At 28.9% G+C, this 21,534-nt stretch overlaps 1 protein-coding gene across 1 annotated transcript; it reads left to right on the top strand.

Annotated features, from left to right (window-relative positions):
- Positions 1–14,567: 14,567 nt before the first annotated feature.
- Positions 14,568–20,610, top strand: LOC127130862 (furostanol glycoside 26-O-beta-glucosidase-like; the record flags this gene model as incomplete). The annotated part of the gene is made up of 14 exons (XM_051059823.1): positions 14,568–14,653; positions 15,345–15,450; positions 15,572–15,641; positions 16,136–16,194; positions 16,522–16,597; positions 17,588–17,665; positions 17,788–17,875; positions 18,010–18,250; positions 18,623–18,738; positions 18,894–19,108; positions 19,312–19,346; positions 19,446–19,548; positions 19,661–19,754; positions 20,430–20,610. Coding segments are annotated over 14 exons (1,548 nt in total), but the record flags the coding sequence as incomplete, so codon positions are not given.
- Positions 20,611–21,534: the final 924 nt, after the last annotated feature.

The following is a 21,534-nucleotide window of genomic DNA, read 5'->3' as shown; positions in this document are numbered from 1 at the left end:
ACAGGACCAAATAAGTCAATGTGGAGAAGTTCCAGAGGCTTAGAGGTAGAAACAACATTTTTCTTTTTAAAGGATGTTTTTGAAAATTTTCCTTTCTGACATGCTTCACACAGAGCATCTGAAGAAAACTTCAGTTTAGGTAGGCCTCTGACTAACTCGAGTTTATTTAGCTGAGAAAGTTTCCTCATGCTAATGTGGCCCAAGCGTCTATGCCATACCCATTGCTCTTCGTGAACAGTCATCAGACATTTAACATTTTGTTCTTTTAAATCAGAAAGATTGATTTTATAAATGTTGTTTTTCCTCTTGCCTGTGAATAGGACTGAACCATTGTTCTGATTAATGGCTTTACATGTCTTTTGATTAAAGATTACATCATAACCGTTATCACTTAATTGACTTATGGATAACAAGTTATGCATTAATCCTTCTACGTAAAGGACATCAGATATAGAGGGAAGAGTACCATTACCAATAGTTCCGGAGCCTCTGATCCTTCCTTTCTGATCTCCTCCGAAGCCTACAAATCCAGCGTCTTTAAGTTCCAGACTTTGGAACATAGACTTTCTTCCCGTCATGTGTCGCGAGCATCCAGAGTCTAGGTACCATGACTGGTGTTTGAACTTTGCTGCATAGGATATCTGCAACATAAACAATCTTATCTTTCGGTACCCAGAATCTCTTGGGTCCTTTCTAATTAGTCTTCCTAGAGTTTCTTATAACTTTGGGTTTTCTAGCATTTTCAAATTTTTGTTCTTGTGTGTGTGTATAGTGACATAAACAATCTTATCTTTCGGTACCCAGAATCTCTTGGATCATACCCAATTCCCTTTTTATTGTTCTGACTGACTCCATAAATCATGGATGCCATGACACTTCTTCCTATCCCATTTTTCAGAAATTCTTGAAAGGCTTCTTCGTATTTATAAATTATTGCATTTGAAGTTTGTGGAGTTTGAGATAACGCTTCTTCCAGTTCTAAACATTTTTTATTTGCTGCATCTCTTTGTAATGTTAAGGATCTGATTTCATCCTCTCGTTTTAGAATTGTTATCTCAAGTTTGCCACATTCTTCAAATTTTGCTTCAAGACAACCTTTTATATTTTTAAACTTTTGTTTTAATTTCTGATATGAGCTAAGAGTTTCTGACAAGCATGATTCTAGATCAGATCGAGAGAATTCAGAAAATACCTCTTCAGATTCTTCATCTGAGCTGCTCCTGGATGTGGTAGCCATAAATGCCACATTTGCCTGTTCATCAGAGTCAGATTCTGATGAGCCAGATTCACTATCATCCCAGGTAGCCATTAATCCTTTCTTTGTCCTGAAGGTATTTTTCTTGAAGCTTTCTTTTCTAGAATTGTCTTTCTTTAGCTTGGGGCATTCATTCCTGTAGTGACCTGTTTCTTTACATTCATAACAAGTAATATCTTTGTTAGTTTTACCTTTTGAGGTTGATTCTGATCGATCCCCTCTGGGTCTTGGTCTTCTGAAGTTGTTGTTCCTCTTTTTCCAGAGTTGTTTAACTCTTCTGGTCAGGAGGGACAATTCTTCTTCATCATCAGAATCTTCTGGTTCAGAGTCATCAGCATCTTCAGTTTCTGCCTGGAAGGCTTTGGTTCTGTCAGATTTGCGTCTTTCAGATCTGGACTTTAATGCTACAGACTTGTTCTTCTTCTGAGGTTCATCTTCCTCTAGTTCTATCTCATGGCTTCTGAGAGAACTGACAAGCTCTTCAAGACTGATATTGTTCAGATCCTTAGACAGCTTCAGAGCAGTGACCATGGGTCTCCACTTCTTTGGCAAGCTTCTGACTATCTTTTTGACGTGGTCTGCAGTTGTGTATCCTTTGTCTAGAACCTTGAGACCTACAATCAGAGTTTGGAATCTAGAGAACATTGCCTCTATAGCTTCATCATCTTCCATTTTGAAGGCTTCATATTTCTGGATAAGCGCCAGAGCCTTTGTCTCTTTGACCTGAGAGTTTCCTTCATGAGTCATCCTCAGAGAGTCAAGTATGTCTTTGGCTATTTCTCTGTTGGTGATCTTTTCATACTCGTTGTAAGATATAGCATTGAGGAGTATGGTTCTGGCCTTGTGATGATTTTTGAAAACTCGCTTCTGATCATCTGACATCTTACTTCTGGGAACTTCAGCTCCATCCTCTGTGACAGGAGGTTTGTATCCATCTGTGACAATGTCCCAGAGATCAGCATCATAGCCTAGAAAGAAACTTTCGATTCTATCTTTCCAGTAATCGAATTTCTCTCCATCAAAGACAGGAGGCTTAGCATTGTAACTATCCTTTTCATTTGTGTGGGCCATAGTTTTTCTCGTTCTGGATCTCTATACACTGTTAAGTGTTTGATTAGAAAATCAATAACAGAGTCGGAGCTCTGATACCAATTGAAGGTGAGAAAAACAAGAAAGGGGGGTTTGAATTGTTTTGGAAAAATAAGCGCTTTTTTAAAAATGAAAATCACACAAGGATTTTATACTGGTTCGCTTATAACACAAAGCTACTCCAGTCCACCCGGCCAAGGTGATTTCGCCTTCAACAAGGACTTAATCCACTAATCTTGAAAGATTGTTTACAAACAACGTCTAAGAGAGAGATCTCTTAGTCCTCTCAAGTATACAGACTACACAGAGTCACTTGAGGAAAATAAAAACAATAGATGAAAGATAATGTAATCTAGAGTGCTTCTAAGATAAGCAAATATTACAACAGTAAGAACAAAGTGTTTCACGTACTAAGCAAAAGCTTCGTGAAGATTGAGAGAATAAAATGTGTTTTTATGTGTTGATGTTTCAGTAAAATCTTGTTGTTCTTTTTCTTGTGATGCAATGTTGATTTGCAGTCCTTTATATATAGGATTGAAGTAGTCGTAGAAACTGATGGTCAATGCTTTGAATTAATGCCATAACTTATATAGCTTCTTGCCAAAATGACTTTCTCTCCTTGAATGACTACTTTCCAAATATAGTTCCTTTTCATTTGAATTTGGAGTTTAACGTCTCTTTCTGTATTAGGAAATCCATTTCCAAAACTTTATTTGAAGTTAACGTTACTCTTCCTTATTTAGCAATTCCATAATCAGAGTCTTCGTGTTTCTGGAGATCTTGGAATCTTGCTATCTAACTTCTGATGTTGATCTCTTTTGAGTTCTGATGGTTTCTTCAGATAGCGCTGAGAGTTCTGGAGTTTGACATACCGTTGTTCAGAGTCAGAACTTCTAGAGCGTACTTCTTGTTCAGATGCTTCTGATATTTTGCTGTTTTGCTCAGAGTTAGACTTTCTTGAACGTGTTTCTACTTCAGATGCTTCTGGTCTTCTGATAATTTGTATCTGATATGATTATGTATCTGATGATTTCTTCCTTCTTTCCTTAGAACCCTGCACACTTAGAAACTTTTCGTTAGGGTGCCATTTTTGGTTTCATCCTTTGTTATCATCAAAATCATGGAATCTGTTGTAGAACAATTTTTGTTCTTACAAAAACAAGTATTAAAGTCAAAACAGTCCCTAAAGTATTCCTACAGATACAACATGCGGAGTACCCGTCGAGACGACGGTCCTCACATTCAAGCACTAAGGATTTAGCTGGACATGGTTATGTTAAACAACATAGCATATAAATTATTCATGGAATACGTCATTTAGGGAAATAAAGTGTTAAGTGTACAAATGGTTTTAAAAGTGAACCACGGTAATGATACGTTGAACGTATGGTTTAAAAACGAATATTTTACGATAATAAAATAAAACTGACAAGTAAACGTGCAAGGAAAATAAACAAATTAAAGGCAGTGCGAGAAATAAACAATTTAAAGGCGAAGCAAGAAATAAAAAAATTAAAGAAGAAGCGAGAAATAAAAAAATTAAAGGTGAAGCGAGAAATAAAATAATAGTAATGCGAACTGAATTAAAAACCTTCTCCAAATCGGAGACTTGAATCTAGTACAAACTTGAAATAAATTTGACTTAAAAGTAAAATGATGGCAAGATTAACTTCTACTCTATGGTGCTCCATACCTGATTACAACAATGGTACAATAATCCTTTAATGTGAAGAATTATTGCTTTAACAGTGTGATTCTATGGTCTATGATGTAACTAGACTTGGATGCCTACAAATAAAGACCTAAGTCATATTTATAGTGTAACAATGCCTCGGAAGTTACATAACACTTTCAAAATTGGTGTTGAGAAAAAATCTCTAGCCATGGCCTCTTCCTAGCAACCGCTCTTGACTGGGCACGAAATAGGAAGATGGCGTCCGCCATCTAGGAATGGCGTCTACCATGTGTATAAAGTGTGAAAGACGTGGTCTTGTGACCGTTGAAACCTGGGTGGGAGCTTACACATCATGGCTACCCACATTGCCAACGCCATGTGGAATGCCATGTGTGTATTTTCACTAAAAATCTCTGATTCTTGCTATTTTCGCATCCTTTTTAACCGAAAGGCTTTATTTAGGTAATGTACCTAAAAACAAGACAAAAGACAAGCATAACGCAAGAAAGTAGCAATAAAACTATAATAATCATGTGCAATCCGAGCCAAATACGCAGTGTGTTTCAGTGTTATCATATTGGGAGGGTGAAATTTTAATTAGTGGGGATGTAATATCCCTCATCCCAAACCTTAATTAAGAGAGATTAGAGAAAAATTATAGCAAAGCAATTAGGATTTTGTGAACCTAATTGAATGAATGGAATGGCTATTGAATTTGAATAATATGCAAGGGCCTTTGGTGTAAAAAACTCACCATTTATCATTAATTCTTTCATTTCCTTTCAAAAGAATGCCTGATTTTGAATTAGAGAGAGAGAGAGAGAGAGAGAGAGAGAGAGAGAGAGAGTACGAAAGAGCCTATTGATGGGCTCCTTTCAAGCTTGCATGTGGAGTTAATGTCTCTAGTATTGGAAAGGAGAAGAAGAAGAGAAAAAACCATTCTCATTTCCATTTCACTCTCAAACTTTCCTTGACTCAAATAATCTCATCAAGGATCATTGAACCATCATTTTCATCCTCCTCATTTCAGAAAGCTACCACTCAAAGGTGGGGTTCCTTTAAGCTTTGAATTAGGTATATCCAACTAAGCTCCTTGCGTGTGATGTTAGGGTTGGTTTAATGAAATTTATGCTTGTTCTTACTTTATTATTGTGTTACATGTGAATTTATTGTTAATATATGTGTTCCATGTGTTTCTTCATGATTGTATATGTGTTGTATTGGGTTGTAGCTGGAAATACATGACTAAAACAAGTATAATTGAAATATTTAAGGGCGTCTAAGCCTTTTATGGTTATCAGCCATGCTTATAGATTCCTTATGGCTGTAATAAAGCATACGACTCAACTATAAAACCGGCTGCCTCAAAATGGTGAAAATATTGGGTCACTTATGCCCGTAAGCCAAACTATTGCTGACCCGTAATCCCCATTGTTTGGAAAATAGAGTCAACTCGTAATAGACGTATCTTGAGTTCGATAACTTTGATTGATACACAATCATTTATGTTGGAAAGCTAATTCAAAAGTATATCCTATAGTAAAGTATTATAGTGTTTCTATTTATGTTTGTTGTTTGTGAAAGTAACTAATTATGAGGTAACCTAAGGATCATAGGTAAACTAAGTCATAAATCAAAATAATTTAATAGTGAGTTTTTGATACTTAGGCGTATCTTGAGATAGTGCGCATACGATGGCATTGGTTCCAAAAGGGATATATTGAAATACATGTGAGGAATGTCGAGAATTTATGCGCGTTCCTGAATTGTTTCATGTAACCAGGAGGGTAATTTGATCAGTAATGTAGGTCACACTGTAAAATGATAGAAAGGATGAAAAATCCTATCACAAAGACAGTAGAACTAGGCTTTAGAAGTGTTAGTAGGTAGTTGACATTTTACGAGGTTGACCGTCTCTTGATGGCATACATGGACGTGAGAGGGAGTATGTTAGCATTCCTACATTGTATGAGATTAATTATGCCTCGAACCCCTTGGTGTAATTTTATGTCGCATGAGTGTTGGAATCTAGTAGAAACTTGAGTAGTTCTAGATGACCTAATATCCTTGAGGAATGGTGATTTTAGAAGGACTCCACTGAGATGGTATTATCTCACCCCACATTGTTGAATATATTTTCATATGAGCAAGTTTTTGGAAAAGGAAATGGCAAGATGGCTTGAGGATCACGTGAAAACTTTTCTTATGTTTTTTTGTGCTATTTTTTTGTTATTAGAATTTTATGTTTCGACATGTTGTATCTGCATTCACAATGTTGTAGGCTATGTGTTTCCATGTACTTATGCTAGTTATGTACTAATGGAAGTATCAATACCAATGTTTAATATTCTGAATTTGATGATTTTAGATACTATCGTATATGGGGTGTTACAATTACATTTATTTAATAAGCGATATTGAATTCTAAAATATAAGGAGAATAAAATTTAGGCTAAAATCAAGTAGTTTTACTAAAATTTTATTATGAACTTTTAAAATGTCTCTTTTTTTCATTAAAAGGTTTCAAATTTAAGTTTACTTTTGGCCTCATAATATATATGGCAAGACCTGACTATTACCTAATGCACATAATTAAATAAAAATTTGGGAAGATGATAGAAATATAGAAGAGTGAGGGATAGAAGGATAAAAAAATGGCTTAAATAATCTATTAATCTCTGTAAGTTTGGGTGTTTTTGGTTTTAGTCCCTAAACTTTTTTGGGAAATAATCCTTTATGCTAAATCTTTTTGTTTTTAGACCTTAAAATTAAAGTCCGCAGGAAAATTTGCAGGATTCTTGCGGATTTTTACTTTAGGGACTAAAATCAAAAATATTTTAATATTCAGGGATTATTTTCAATAAAAAACAGTTTAGGGTCAAAAATCAAAAACACGCTAACTTGTAGGGACGAAAAGACTATTTAGACATAAAAAAAAGACTCAACATTTTTCCCTTTTTTTCTCAATTGTGTTATGCATTGTTTGTGTGTGTTGTGTATAAGATGATGGATATGGGGATGATTGTTTGAATTTCACGCTTATAGTAGGTGAATTTTATGTGTAAAATTTTAAAAACAACTTATGACTATATTATAAACTATTTGCACAAATGTTTTTTTAAAAACAAATATAATCTATTTATATATATATATATATATATATATATATATATATATATATATATTAAATCCAATGCTTCAAATTATATTACGACACTTAACACATTCTTCTTCCAAAACAATCCACATCATCCTATTAGCTTATGTGGACATCTTCTATTAAACCACCAATCAAAACACCATTATTTATCCACATCCATATTTTGACTAAGAAAGTACCAAAATAGTCACTACTATTAATAATAATATTAATACAAATAATAAATAATAATATAATATTTGGCTAATAATAATAATATTATATAATATCTAGATACCACTATTAGAAATAATATTATTTATAAAATAAAAGAGAATGTTTAAAAGAGAGATTTTGATCTAATTAATTAATTATAATATGTGATTTTGTTGTAGTTATAAACTCAATCAAGATATATGTGATGTTTGATTTTCTCCAATAATATTATTTTATTATTCTTAAATAGTCAATTTGTTTCATTTTTTTCTTTAAATAGATAAATTCCTCTAATTGTCTCTCTCACATGTATCTTTTAGAACTTAATGCATAACCAGACAAAAAATGAGATGAATGGGTGAACTATTTAATACCGATTAAAAAAATTGATTTTTCTATCTTTATCTAATCCAAAAGCTCTTGGAAGGTAAATAGATAAATTCCTCTCACTTTCTCCCTCACACGTATATTTTAGAACTTGAGGCATAACCAGATAAAAAATGAGATGAATGGATGAACTATTCAACACCGATTCAAAAAATAATAATTCTATCTTTATCTAATCCAAAAGCTCTTGGAAGGTTTCATCCTTTTGTTTTACATCTATTCAAATCAATTTTTTATCCATATTTTTTCGTATAAATTTTAATTTTTTTGTTATGGTCATATTTAAATTCATTTCATAAATATTATTTTTATTATGTTTAAATTTATTTCATATTCATATTTATATAGTCTAACATAATTTTTAATTATTATTTTGCAGGTTTTGTAATTTGAGTGAGAGCTCAATCGGCTCCAACTCCTACAAACAAGAATCTTAGAACGAAAATTGAAATACACGTCTCTTACAATCATTTGAAGAAACACAATTCTAGAAAATGCAATGCATAAGCTTTCGTTCAGATATTTTTATTTTTTGTATTGATTTTTATTTTATTTTTTTGGTTTAATTTCCTTCCTCTTTCTTCATAATTCTAGAATTATAGTATTTATGTTTTCTTTCGAATATAAATTCTTATTTATTTCCTTAGTATAAATTCTAATTATTATCTTAATTATAATTTATACTCAGATTTAGTTTAATATAGGTTGTTTACTGTCTTTTTAATAAAGATGCACATAAATTTAAGGGTCTTCAATTTCAAAGTTCATATAAATTTACGGGTCTTCAATTTCAAAGTTCATATAAATTTACGGGTCTTCAATTTGAAAGTTTATAGTCTCTATGAATAATAATCATTTAGATCATCAAATTTTTTGAACTATAATACACATGTTTTCATCCGGATATAACCATACCAATTAGATTATTATTTTTTTGTTTAGTTTCCTTTTTTCTCTTACGATCTCTTTTGAATATAACCATACCAACAATATTTAATTTCCATTTAATTGTTACGAATTATTCTTTGGTTTAATTTCCTTCCTTCTATTTTAAAACGTTTTTGTGGTTTAGCTATATTGAATAGTTGATGTTTTTATTATTTATAAAAAATATTTTATTCCTTTAGACAAACTATTTCTAACAATACTATAATTAGTGCATATAGATAATATTTAATTTTTATTTCTAACAATACTATAATTAGTGTATATAGATAATATTTAATTTTTATTTCAATTGTTATGAAGTTTTATTTTTTTATTTCTTTCATATTATGGCCAATAATAATATATGATTCTACATTCATATTTAAGAATTAATGACTTATTAAAAAATTAAAATTTATTTCTCACTATTTTAATTATTTATCAATCCAAATTCCGACTCTAAATAAAACGGAAGCTCCATTTTACAATATTAGTGACATTATCTACCAATCAGAATTTTAATTTTGTAGTTAGTATCATATTTAAAAAAATCAAATTGAATCTCAATTTCTTACTATTTACTAATTATCTATCAATCTAAATCTTCAATCTATAATTAAGGACTATTAGAAATTTTGAAATTATATTTCTTACTTATTATTGATGATAATTATCTACAATTCCAATTTCTAACTGAACAATTAATGTAATATTAAAAATTTTGAAAGTGTTTTTTTCATTATATTTTAGTACAATTATTATTGCTTTATAATTGCCAATAAATCAATTATTCTCTTTGAATAAAAATAAATTAAACTAAATTATAAGTTTAACCATGAAATTATTATATTATCTATTATTCAATCATTAAATTTTTAACATACAAACTAATTGATAAATTTTAGTATAATTCTTATATTATTTACAATTACATCGATCTTTTTTATTACTCCTTAAAATTTAAGTTATTCTCAAATGTCCTAATAAACTCATATAATAGTTATTCAAATAAATTTACTCAAAAAATATTCTATCAAAATAATCAATTAATTTTCTCTATTACTCTTAAAATTCAACCTTTTTTCAAATATGTGTTTATAAAACTACATATAATAATTATTCAAATATAATTATTTAAAAATTACTCAATACAAAAAATTTAAAATTTTGATAAAGTTTAAAATTTCATATACAGTGACATTAATATATTATAGATCATCTGCGCAACGCGCGGGTTATATTCTAGTACAGATAAGTAGGAAGAAAAATAAAGGAACAAATTACAAAATGTATCCACCAAAATATGAAAAAACAAAAGGAAAGTAAAAAGGACTAGAGGCGCACTACAATCCTAAAAAAACCACCAACCAAAAGGAACCTCCTAAACAATTGATAACATTATTGGAGAAAAGACCCCGACCCCTAAGAAAAAGCATATGAAAAAGTAATATGGAAATACTAAAAGAATATCATAAGCATAAATCAACAAAAACTTACAAAACATCTCTTAAAGCAAAAATTGACCTACCATCTCGACTCTACTGATTTAGGAAGAGAATAGATTATGACATCTAGTTTTAAAAAGTGCAAGAGTAAAATAAGGTCTTCCTTAAAAATAATTTTCCAAAAGATAAAATGATCAAACCCGCAATTTCCTCCAAGGTCATTGTCGTACCTCAAGAAATAGAATCATTTTAGAATTTCCAATTAGAACATACCATAGAGTGTCAAATTAGAATCAAATCAACTTAGTCATATACCTAAACCATAAGGACCTAATCAGCTCAAACACCACACATTTCTCTCTTGAGATCATTCATTACACAACCCCACCACCTAACAACTTTAAACCACAATCTAGCTCCCACATCATAAGTAACAAAAGGATAGAAAAAAACTCCAAAAATCTCTGGCAAAGAGATTACGTCTAAGATGTTATTCTCTTAAAGAAATTAAAATTTTCCTCTTTGAATGAAGATGAAAATAGAGTATGATACACAATTTTAAAGACAAATGTAAATAATTTTAATGTTTGGATGATTTGATATTTTCAAAATTCTAGAATGATATAAAACCCATTAGAAATATTTTTATTGATGAAAAAAAGGTCATAATCTTAAAGATTTCAAGGAGTTACATGCTTATATATAATGAGAATTATGAATAATAATGAAATGTTTGTGATCACTTTAGATCTTTACTTGAAGGGAAACCGTATCTAAAATGCGGAGAAGAAAATCAAAATGACCCTTAACTTAATCCTTACGAATGTACATGATCAATGATATAATGGTTACCTCTTGGGGAAATTAACCATTGATAGAGAACCAGAGAATGGCTGCGATTTTTGAACAAAATAAAACACCTATACTCAATCCACGCGAACATAGTGCCTCCAATCTCAATAATATTTGTTATTTAATGAATAATTCGAGAGAGATAAGTACGAATAGGGTTTCCCAAACCAATTTTGGTTACGAAACTAATACTTTAGGACAAGGGTTCGATTTATATAACTGCTTGTATGGGCTACAAGTTGAACAAGCCCAATAAGAATATTATACCTTATAGTGTATTGTATTTCACTTAAGTACATCATACATTACGGTGTTGTGAATTCCACTATCGTACCTTACAGTTTTTCGTATTTTACTTAAGTACATTATACCTTACACTGATCCTTAGTGGTTTCAAATCGAAGAGCAGAATACACCACTATCACCATGAGCATAACTTATGAAACTTGCATAACAATTTATTTAGTATTCTCATGGAGGACGAATCCAATATCAATGTTACTCATAGTATTTATACCTATATGAAGACTTGGTAACTCTCTATCCATGATTCTTAGATGTAATCATTAGCTTATCCATATAATAGTCTCAATGCTTTAATGTTATCTGTAACACCCATGATGTCTTTATACCTTACCTTGACTTAAGAAAATGTGGCTTTATCATTTAGACTCAAGATTTATCAACTTATATGAATGAATGATAAACATAAAGGAAATTAGGTCTTTTCACCAAGGGAGTATTTATAAAAAGACCAAGACCAATTCTCTCTCTCATATATATATATATATATATATATATATATATATATATATATATATATATATATATATATGTCTTTTCACCAAGGGAGTATTTATAAAAAGACCAAGACCAATTCTCTCTCATATATATATATATATATATATATATATATATATATATATATATATATATAGAGAGAGAGAGAGAGAGAGAGAGAGAGAGAGAGAGAGAGAGAGAGAGAGGAATATAGAGGGAATAAAGAGAAATTATTGATCAAATCTCAAAGTCTCAATCAACTTGCATGTGAGAAGCTCCGCTTTTCTTCTCATTTTCACTTCTTAAAATCGGAATTTGAGAGAGAGAGAGATTCAAGAGAATAAGGAGAGCGGGTAGGTATGGGAGAAGGAGGACAATGGGACTCCAAGTTCATCTTAGCCATCCATGCATATAGAAGAAAGAGTCAATTCTTGCAATTAGTGTCAAAGAATGAGTCATCCAACCAAGTAGAAGGAAGAATATCAAAATACATCATCAAGGCTCTTCATAAATCATCTTCATCCTCCTTTAGGTGATGATTGGGATAGTTCAACCTAGGGTTTCATGTGGGAAAATGGGTATCTTAGGTTATGAAATTGCTTGTTTGCATGTTTGAAAAACTGATTTGATTGTGTTTTGATAGCTTGATTATGAGTTCATACTTGTTTCCTACCCCTAAAAGTTTGGATTATGCCTTAAAATAATGTATGTAGCAAAGAGGAACCTTAGGGATTGTTTGGATACAAGTTTATGTAGTAAAAAGTTGTCTTTTTAGTTCTTGTACGAGTGGTAGTCGAGTATCACTAATTAGTCTTTGATTACTAGTGTTAAATTTGAAAATCTGACATCTGGATTAGTGGTAGTCGATTACCACTATTTTATATTCGACTAACAGTGTTACAAATTTTGAAGTAGAATTGAGAATAACATAATTTGAGTTTGGTAACTCCAATTGAGACACAGTCAGATGCCTTAGAAAGTTAATTCAAGGATCTATCTTACGGTAAAGAGTTATAATTATTTTATATATATGTTTTCTGTTTGTGATTAATAAATGATTTTGAGATTTTTTTTGGGATTTTAGGTAACCTAGGACATGAATCAAGGTAAACTAATAGTGAATCTTGGAAACTTAGAAGTATCGTGGGATAGTGAGTATACAATGACGTCTGTTCTAAAAGGAATCAATTGAGATACATAAGAGGAATATTGAAACATGTTGCGTATATCGGAGTGCAACTAATAACCAGGAGGATAATCTAGGCAAAGGTGGTAGGTCGCACCACAAGACCAACCTTAGTGGAACGGACTAGTAGAAAGTCCCCGATTCTATCAAACTAGGATTGATATGATAAATGATAGTAGGAAGTGGATGTTCCACGATGCTAACGGTCTCATGAAGTATACATGGATGTTAGAGCGAGTGTATCGACATTCTTACATTGTATGAGGATGAGTATACCTCGATCCATTTTGTGGTATTTTATGATACATGAGTGTTAAAACATGTAGAATCTCTTGTAGTTCTAGATGACCCCAACCTTGAGTGGACTTGTGGCGTTGGTAGAACTCCACTGAGATAGTATTATCCCACCCCATGTTGTTGATTATCTTTTCAGATAGACAAGTTACTAATAAAGGGAAAGGCAAGATGATTTGATGGATGCAATAAGACTTTCCTTATATTTTGATTTGTGCAGGGTGTTATTAGTATTTTTATATTTTAGAAATGGTTTATATGTATGCACATTTGTGGTAACATATGTAATTCCATATACTTATGTCAATTCTATGCTCTTTGATGTATCAGTGCCACCTATTACAGTATCTTAGTTACGATATTTTAGATCTTATCTGGTTGGGGTATTACATTATTCCACTTCACAATAAAACCTGACTACCTGACTACGTATATTTTAGAATAATTTCTTTATGTTTAACGAGGTTTCATGATTAGATCACATTCAATGCTTGATCAAACAGACTAGTTATTCTATGGACTTTATTACTTTGAAAAAATAAACATGGTAAAAAAACCTTATTATTATTAATAGATAATTTAATACAAGTATCGAGTTCTAATAAAAATATTGACCTCTAGAGTTTGACAAAACACATGAGAAGTTTTAAGTGATGGGATGAAGTAGAATTAAATAACATGAAGAAAATATTTCTCATTCGAATATATATACCTCAGTTACGAAGGTGAATACTTGTAATGTTACATAACTTCTGTAATATACTAATAACGTAAGTATTATTAATCTTTGTGTAACCAAGTAATATAATTTAAAAATAATAAGTGAAGTTAACTATAAATAATTAAAGAAATGATGATGATGATGTTGATGATGATGGGAAAGTGGAGATCCTAGTTACTTATGACATACTTTAAATAAACTTATCATTTACTCAATTTTTTTATATATTTATTTTAGAAATAAAGTAATATATGCAAATGGATTTTTAACGTGATGTTGTACAATTGTAACACACAAACTATAGTTTATATAAAATAACAAACTAAAAATGTTATTTTGTTGGAAAGTCTAAATATAGTAATATTGGTATTCATCATGATCAAATAAATGTGTGGTCAAAAAAAGGTCAAAGTAATTTTAGACAGCGCAATAATACATTTTTGTTAAAACATTTTAAAAGACTAGTCTGATCTTTTTTTATCTAGAAAGTGGTCTAACAGGTTGTCATAGGGTAGAAAGCTATATTTATTTATTTTCTCAAACTATAAATAAAGTAAAAATTTAAATTTTATATCAAATTTTGGCATTCTCTTCATTGCACAAAATGGAGATTTTGTCAGCTTTGAGAATTTCTAAAACTATTATTACAATCTTATCTCTTGTTTTGATTTTCAACATCCTTCTCAAGTATATGGGTGTATGTATTTTTATTTTTATGATAATAATTCTCTTAATTTAAACCATTAAAACTTTAGGAAAATTAAAATTACACATATGTAAAACAAAATTCAATTCAATCTTTTATCTTCATCAAACCATGTTAATATTTGTTCCTTCTATATCTACTTATTCATCTCTCAGAATTTTAAATATTTATTTGTTCCTAAATATAAGATGCTTTTCAAATTGTTAGATAAATTTATTTGTTTATTTTGAAATATCACTTATTAATATTATAATTTCATCATAAAAAATTTAAATTAAGGTCAATATAATATACACAAATGATAATTTAGTAATAGTCATATACATGTTATACATAATAATTATTCAAAATGTTATATAATTATACATATATAGAGAAAATACTACTTTTTGAGATACAAATAATTTCTTTAAAATTGCAATGATATTTGTGCTCTTCATTTTCTAATATGAATTATTTAACTATTTACATTGTCATAATTGGTTATATTATTTTACGATTGCAGATCTATTTCACAGGCATATGACAACCAAATATGACTTATCTATTTCACAGGTGCTTCTGATTAAATTAATTAGTTTATCCATATATACAATAATATTGATTGAGTCATAATTACTTAATTTTAGTTTTTTTGTGTTAACATATTTTGTTTTTGTTGTTGTTGTTGAGATTTGTTGTTGCCTCTATATTAAAATTTCTAAATTCTTCAAAATTTCCAAATCGAGAATCATTTCCGCATGAATTTTTGTTTGGTACTGGATCTTCTGCCCTTCAGGTGCATTCTAAAAAGTCATATACACTTAGATATATAATACCAACTCTGATTAAAAAGATATTTAATAGCTTGAAATTATAAAACCTATCGTATTACTAAAAAAAAACTTTGGTAACATCAGATTGAAGGAGGGTCTCATGAAGGAGGAAGAGGACTTGGAATCTGGGATGTTATAGTTGAACAAAACAAAGGTTTGAAACATATACTTATAGGAAGAATACAAATGTAAATACTTTGGTTCTTTAATATATTGCTAGGTATGTTATATGATGTTCAAGAATTTAATGCTATTTTATCTTTTCCATAGTACTAGTATTCAACAAAACTTCAATTGACCAAATTTTTTTCAAAATCAAATTATCAAATAAAGTTGATAGATGAAATGGAAAACAAATTTTAACAAATTATAGAAATTACTATAATGAAAGGTGACACGGTCATTTTACATCAATCTCTTATAAAATTTGAACTTCGTTCTTGGATCCAATTATCGATGGACTTGTGACAAACAACTTAACTTTATAATAATTTATTACATCTTCCCCATTTCAGTGGTTAACTTTTATTTTTCTATTTTTCTTGAAATATGTAGTATTGTCATTTGGTTATTTCTATTCATCTTGAAATATAATCCTTAGTTATAATGATTAACAATAATAATTTTTTCTTTCTTCTTAACAAATAGGTCGATATTTAGATGCTGATAAATTTTCATCAAAAATTGAACATTATAAACGATATAAGGTGAGTTCACTAAATCTGAATTGAATTTTTTTCTCTTTGGATAGACATTAGATTTTTATTTTCAAATATTATATGTTAATTATTATTTTGATGAAAGTAAGCATACATCCATCTTTTGTTGGAATTCTTGACTCCAAGTCTCCAAACACCAACTTTACATTATTGTTCTATTTACTATATCGTATTGATTAGAAACAACACCGATTTTATTGTTAATTAGACATAATAGATTGACAATGTAGAAATAATTTTTTAAAAAAGTGTACACCTTAGAATAATTATTTTTTCGAACTTATTTTCTTTATTTTAATTTTTATGATCTTGTAGGAGGACGTGCAACATTTAAAGAAGCTTGGAGTAAATTCTTATCGAATGTCCATCTCATGGAGTAGAATATTGCCAAGTAATTTTTAAAACTAAAATAATATATTTTAACATCTAAAATAAAATAAAAAATATCTAATACACTCTCATATTTCTCAAAAGAAGAATATTAAGTAACGAAACATTTGAGTTATGTTTTGTGCTTTGGTTCTTTCTTTTATTTATATCTTTTAGTCTAAAATAAGTTGTGTTTGAGTATAAATTATATTCTCCTAACATATTTTTGTAATTGTCTTTCCTTTAGTTCGATCTTTATATTTATTTTGCATCACATCATTAATTAATATCTGAAGCGGAGAATATTAAACAAATTTTTAATTTGGAAATTAAGCAAGGAATCTCATTTTTTTATGATTTTTTAAAATTATAAATTATAATTTTGCTCATTAAAATTGTTTTTAGGTTTTACTTTTGTCTTTTAAGCTTGTGTTCTATTTTTTGCCTCTTAAGATACAAAATTTAGATACTTTAATCTATAAATACAAAGAGAATTTCATATATTTAAGTTGGCTAGATTATACTTTTATTCCACTGACTTATTTTTAGATTTTAAATTTATTCTTTAATTTTTTTTTCATTTTAAATGTTAGATATTTTAGCTCCTTTTCTTCGTTACTCGATTTAAATGAATATAATATGTTATAGTACCTTTGTTCTTGTATATAAGAGATAACTCATTTTTTAGATTCATTGAATAATCAATGTATCTAGTCTATAAACCGACCAAATACATTGGTTATTCTATAAACCTATAAAATGAGTTGTCTTTTATATAATGGAACAGAGGTAATATATGTTACCTTTATGCTAATTTTGTAAATGACTCTCCATAGTGTCTTTCTTCCCGAAATTAAAGTTTGATGTTTGTTGTTATTGGTACTAAAGATATGAGAAAAATAATAATTTTCAAATGCACAACAATTAGGGATATAATATATTATTTTCCTGAAATACTTAACAATACTAATTCATTTATCTTTTTGTTTATTTTTAATGATCGATTATGCAGATGGAACTTTGAAAGGAGGTACAAACCAAGAAGGTGTCAACTTCTACAACAACTTGATTAATGAATTACTCAAAAATGGTATGGTTTGAAGTATCTAAAGTTCATTGTAATAATCAGATTTAACGAGTATTTTATTAAACATAAAATACATACACTTTTTTCCCGCTTTTACATTATCCATTTTTTTACTATATGTGTAGGTATTGAACCTTTTGTGGGTATCATGCACTTTGACTACCCGTTAGCTCTTAAAGAAAAACATGGTGGCTTCTTAAATCGTTCCATTGTGTAAATTTTCTTAATATCATATCCTCTTGATATTTTATTTTCGGTTAATTTATTTAACCTTAAAGTTAATGTACACCAGATAATGGAATTTAAACATTTATGCTAATATTATTTATGTAAAAAATAAATTTCAGAAAATATTACAAGAATTATAGTAAGCTCTTATTCAAAACATATGGAGATCGAGTAAAACATTGGACTACAATCAATGAGACAGAATTCACTGCTATAGTTCAATACATATTCAATATTGATAATTTATCTACTGATCAAGCGTGCACAAGTACTAAAATATGTACACAAGTATATACTCTACTTCATAACTTTCTTCTTGCCCATGCTACAACATCAAAGTTATACACAACAAAATTTCAAGTAAGACATATTTTAGGTATTCTATTTTACACACACACACACACATACACACACACACACACACACACACACATATATATATATATATATATATATATATATATATATATATATATATATATATATGTATATATATATATAGTATGAATGTTAGCTTAAAATATATGTAGATTAACAATTGAGATTCACAACATAGTGAATGAAATACAAATCATTGATAAAAATAATAATAATAATAATAGTTACATTTGATTTAGTTAAATTAAAAAAAATACATTGGCAATTAGTAACATTAATTAAAGGTCTATAAAATAAGGAGAATTATATATAAGAAATAAATTATTGTTATTTTTCATTGAATATTTGATATAGACAATACAAGGGGGAGAAATTGGACTTGCTCTTTCATCAGGAAGGTATGTTCCCTACAGTTCTAACCCAGAAGATGTGGTTGTTGCTCAAAGACTAATGGATTTCTATTGGGGATGGTTAGTCTGTTTTACTTACCTTACTAACAACACACCATGTGTGCATTATCACAAGTTCAATGTTATGTTTATTTAAATTTTATATATTTTCTTTAAATGGTAATTACATATACATATAAAAAAAATATTTAGCTACATTATATTTCAATGTGTAGGGTTTTAGATCCCGTGTTCCATGGAGATTATCCAAAAATAATGAAAGAGTCGGTGGGGAATAGGCTACCAGAATTTACTAAAAAGGAGAAACATATGTTAAAAGGAAGCACAAATTTTATAGGGATAAATTATTATACTTCTCACTTTGCTAGACACAAACCAAATATAACCAAGATTATGGCGGACAACTATGATGCTTTAGCAGTTTCAGAAGGTAAGTTTTTTCTTAAATTAAATTCTATTTTTAAGCAGGAAAAAATGGTACACAAAATACATCGTTGTAAAAAAAAGTCAATTAAGGTGACATCACAAATTCTGAACCAATCAAATTATTCTTATTTTACATGTAAGTTTACAACAAATTGTACTGATTAATTATGAACTATTTTTTTTTTTGCCATTACTTCATAATTGCAGCTTCTGATGCAGAAGGAAAAATCCTTGGTTTCAAGGTTAGAAAATAATGATAAGAACTTAAAATAATGACATATGTTAGGAGAATAGCATAATTATGATATTTTTGATTTTTGTTCAATGTTAATAATTTGTAGGATCAATATGGTTGGAACAATGTTTATCCCGAAGGATTATATAATTTCTTAATCTATATTAAGGAAAAGTACAAAAATCCTAAAGTCTACATCATTGAAAATGGTTGGTGGTACTTTTATTTATCATATATATGTATAATATTATGACTAATATCTATAATTTATGGTACTAAAAGATTAATCAGTAAAAAATTTATAAAATCATATTTATGTAGGTATTGCTTCTTCAAAAATCTCAAATCCATTAAAGGACGAACACCGAATTGCTTATGTTGCCGCACATTTAAATGCTACTAAGACGGCAATAAAGTAAGTCACTTTTACTTATCCATAAAATTATATGGATAGTAAATAAATGTATCATGATACATTTGATTATTCTTAGAATTGAATGTATTCCTCTTAGTTATTAATCATGCACGTATGTTTTATTTATGTATGATCTGATTTTACTTTTGTGAGGACCTTTTATTTATTATATAGTGTTTATATATCACATACATTATTAACATTCTTACTTGTGTAAAGAGAGTAATAAAAGATTCAAAAATATTTCTTAACTATATTGTATTGTTTTTACTATGAATTGATTTAAGAATATTTTGAAATAAAATTCTAACATGTTTAATTATAATAAAGGTCAATGATTTTGAATTGATAGAAAAAAGTGGTTTTACATAGTTACTCAGTCATGTTCATATTTGGATATTGTGTTGAGATAGTTTAAAATATGATCAAATAAATTGACATTGTATTAAAATATAATTGAATCACTATGTAATCATTTAAATTGTGTGAGAATAAATTTTATGCAATTTCTTAAAGTTTTTAAATTTTTTCAAAAGTATATTATTGACTGTAAGTACTTATTGTTTTTGGTTCTAAATATATCTAATATAAAAACTCAATTAAATTTAAAGTAATGAAACTTGAAAAATATCGGTATGACCCATCTTAAATATTTTTCTATGTTTAAATTGATAGTGATGGCGTAAACGTTCAAGGTTATTTTTTATGGGCGGAATTTGATACATTTGAATTTCAAGCGGGTTATTCTGGAAATTGGGGTCTTTATCATATTGACTTTAATGATAGTCTCAAGCGTATACCGACTAATGCAGCAAAATGGTACAAAGAATATCTTACACGTGATTTGAGACACTAAAGTATACATTTGATTGAAATCATCATAGAAGGAAAGTAGAACATTATAAATGGAGAAGTGAGACACGAATCTCACTTCAAATGTAATTGTATGTAATATTATTTCTTTCTTTTATTGTGATTTAGAGTTTTTTAATATATATATATATATATATATATATATATATATATATATATATATATATATATATATATATATATATATATATATGGTTGAAATTTATACTAGTGCATATAGTCATGTGATGCATGTTACACGTTATACCCCGAAATCATTTAGTTGTTGATATTTACCTAAAAAAATTATTTTAAATAAATGAAAATTGAAAAGGAAAATATATTTTAATTAATCAACTTCAAATAAAGAGTAATAAACGACTAAAGGATGGTCAATGCCACTTAATTAAATTTTTGACAATTATCCACTTTGAGCTTGTTATCGTTGTATTTGCAATAAAAGTATAAGTATTTGTTTTTATTGTTTTCACATGGACTGATGCGATATTCAAAATTCGTTCAATCATTTTTACAATTTTAAGCAAAGTATTTGAATATTTTGTTTAATAACTAGGTTAACGTATCAATGAATGAAAATAAGTTTTAATAGATGAAATTGAGATTTTGGGGTTATATTTCATCATTCTATCTGAAGGTGTGAAAAACATAAGAAATGGGGGATTTGAATTGGGTTTTACGAAAACAAAAGCTTTTTACCAACTTAAGAACACCACTTAAATGTTAATAACAAAGCTTTCTATCCTGGTTCGCTTGAAACTCAAAGTTACTCAAGTCCACCCGCCAATGTGATTTTGCCTTATACACAAGGACTTAATCCACTATAATCAACTTATTACAATAATCACAAAGAATAACCTTCTTTATCTTCTCAAGAATCTGACTATATCCTAGTCTCCTTAATGACTCA

Source organism: Lathyrus oleraceus, chromosome 3 (assembly GCF_024323335.1).
Source record: "Lathyrus oleraceus cultivar Zhongwan6 chromosome 3, CAAS_Psat_ZW6_1.0, whole genome shotgun sequence".
Classification (NCBI taxonomy): domain Eukaryota; kingdom Viridiplantae; phylum Streptophyta; class Magnoliopsida; order Fabales; family Fabaceae; genus Lathyrus; species Lathyrus oleraceus.
The sequence above is the reverse complement of the archived record's forward strand: the minus strand, read 5'-3'. Positions and strand labels throughout refer to the sequence as shown.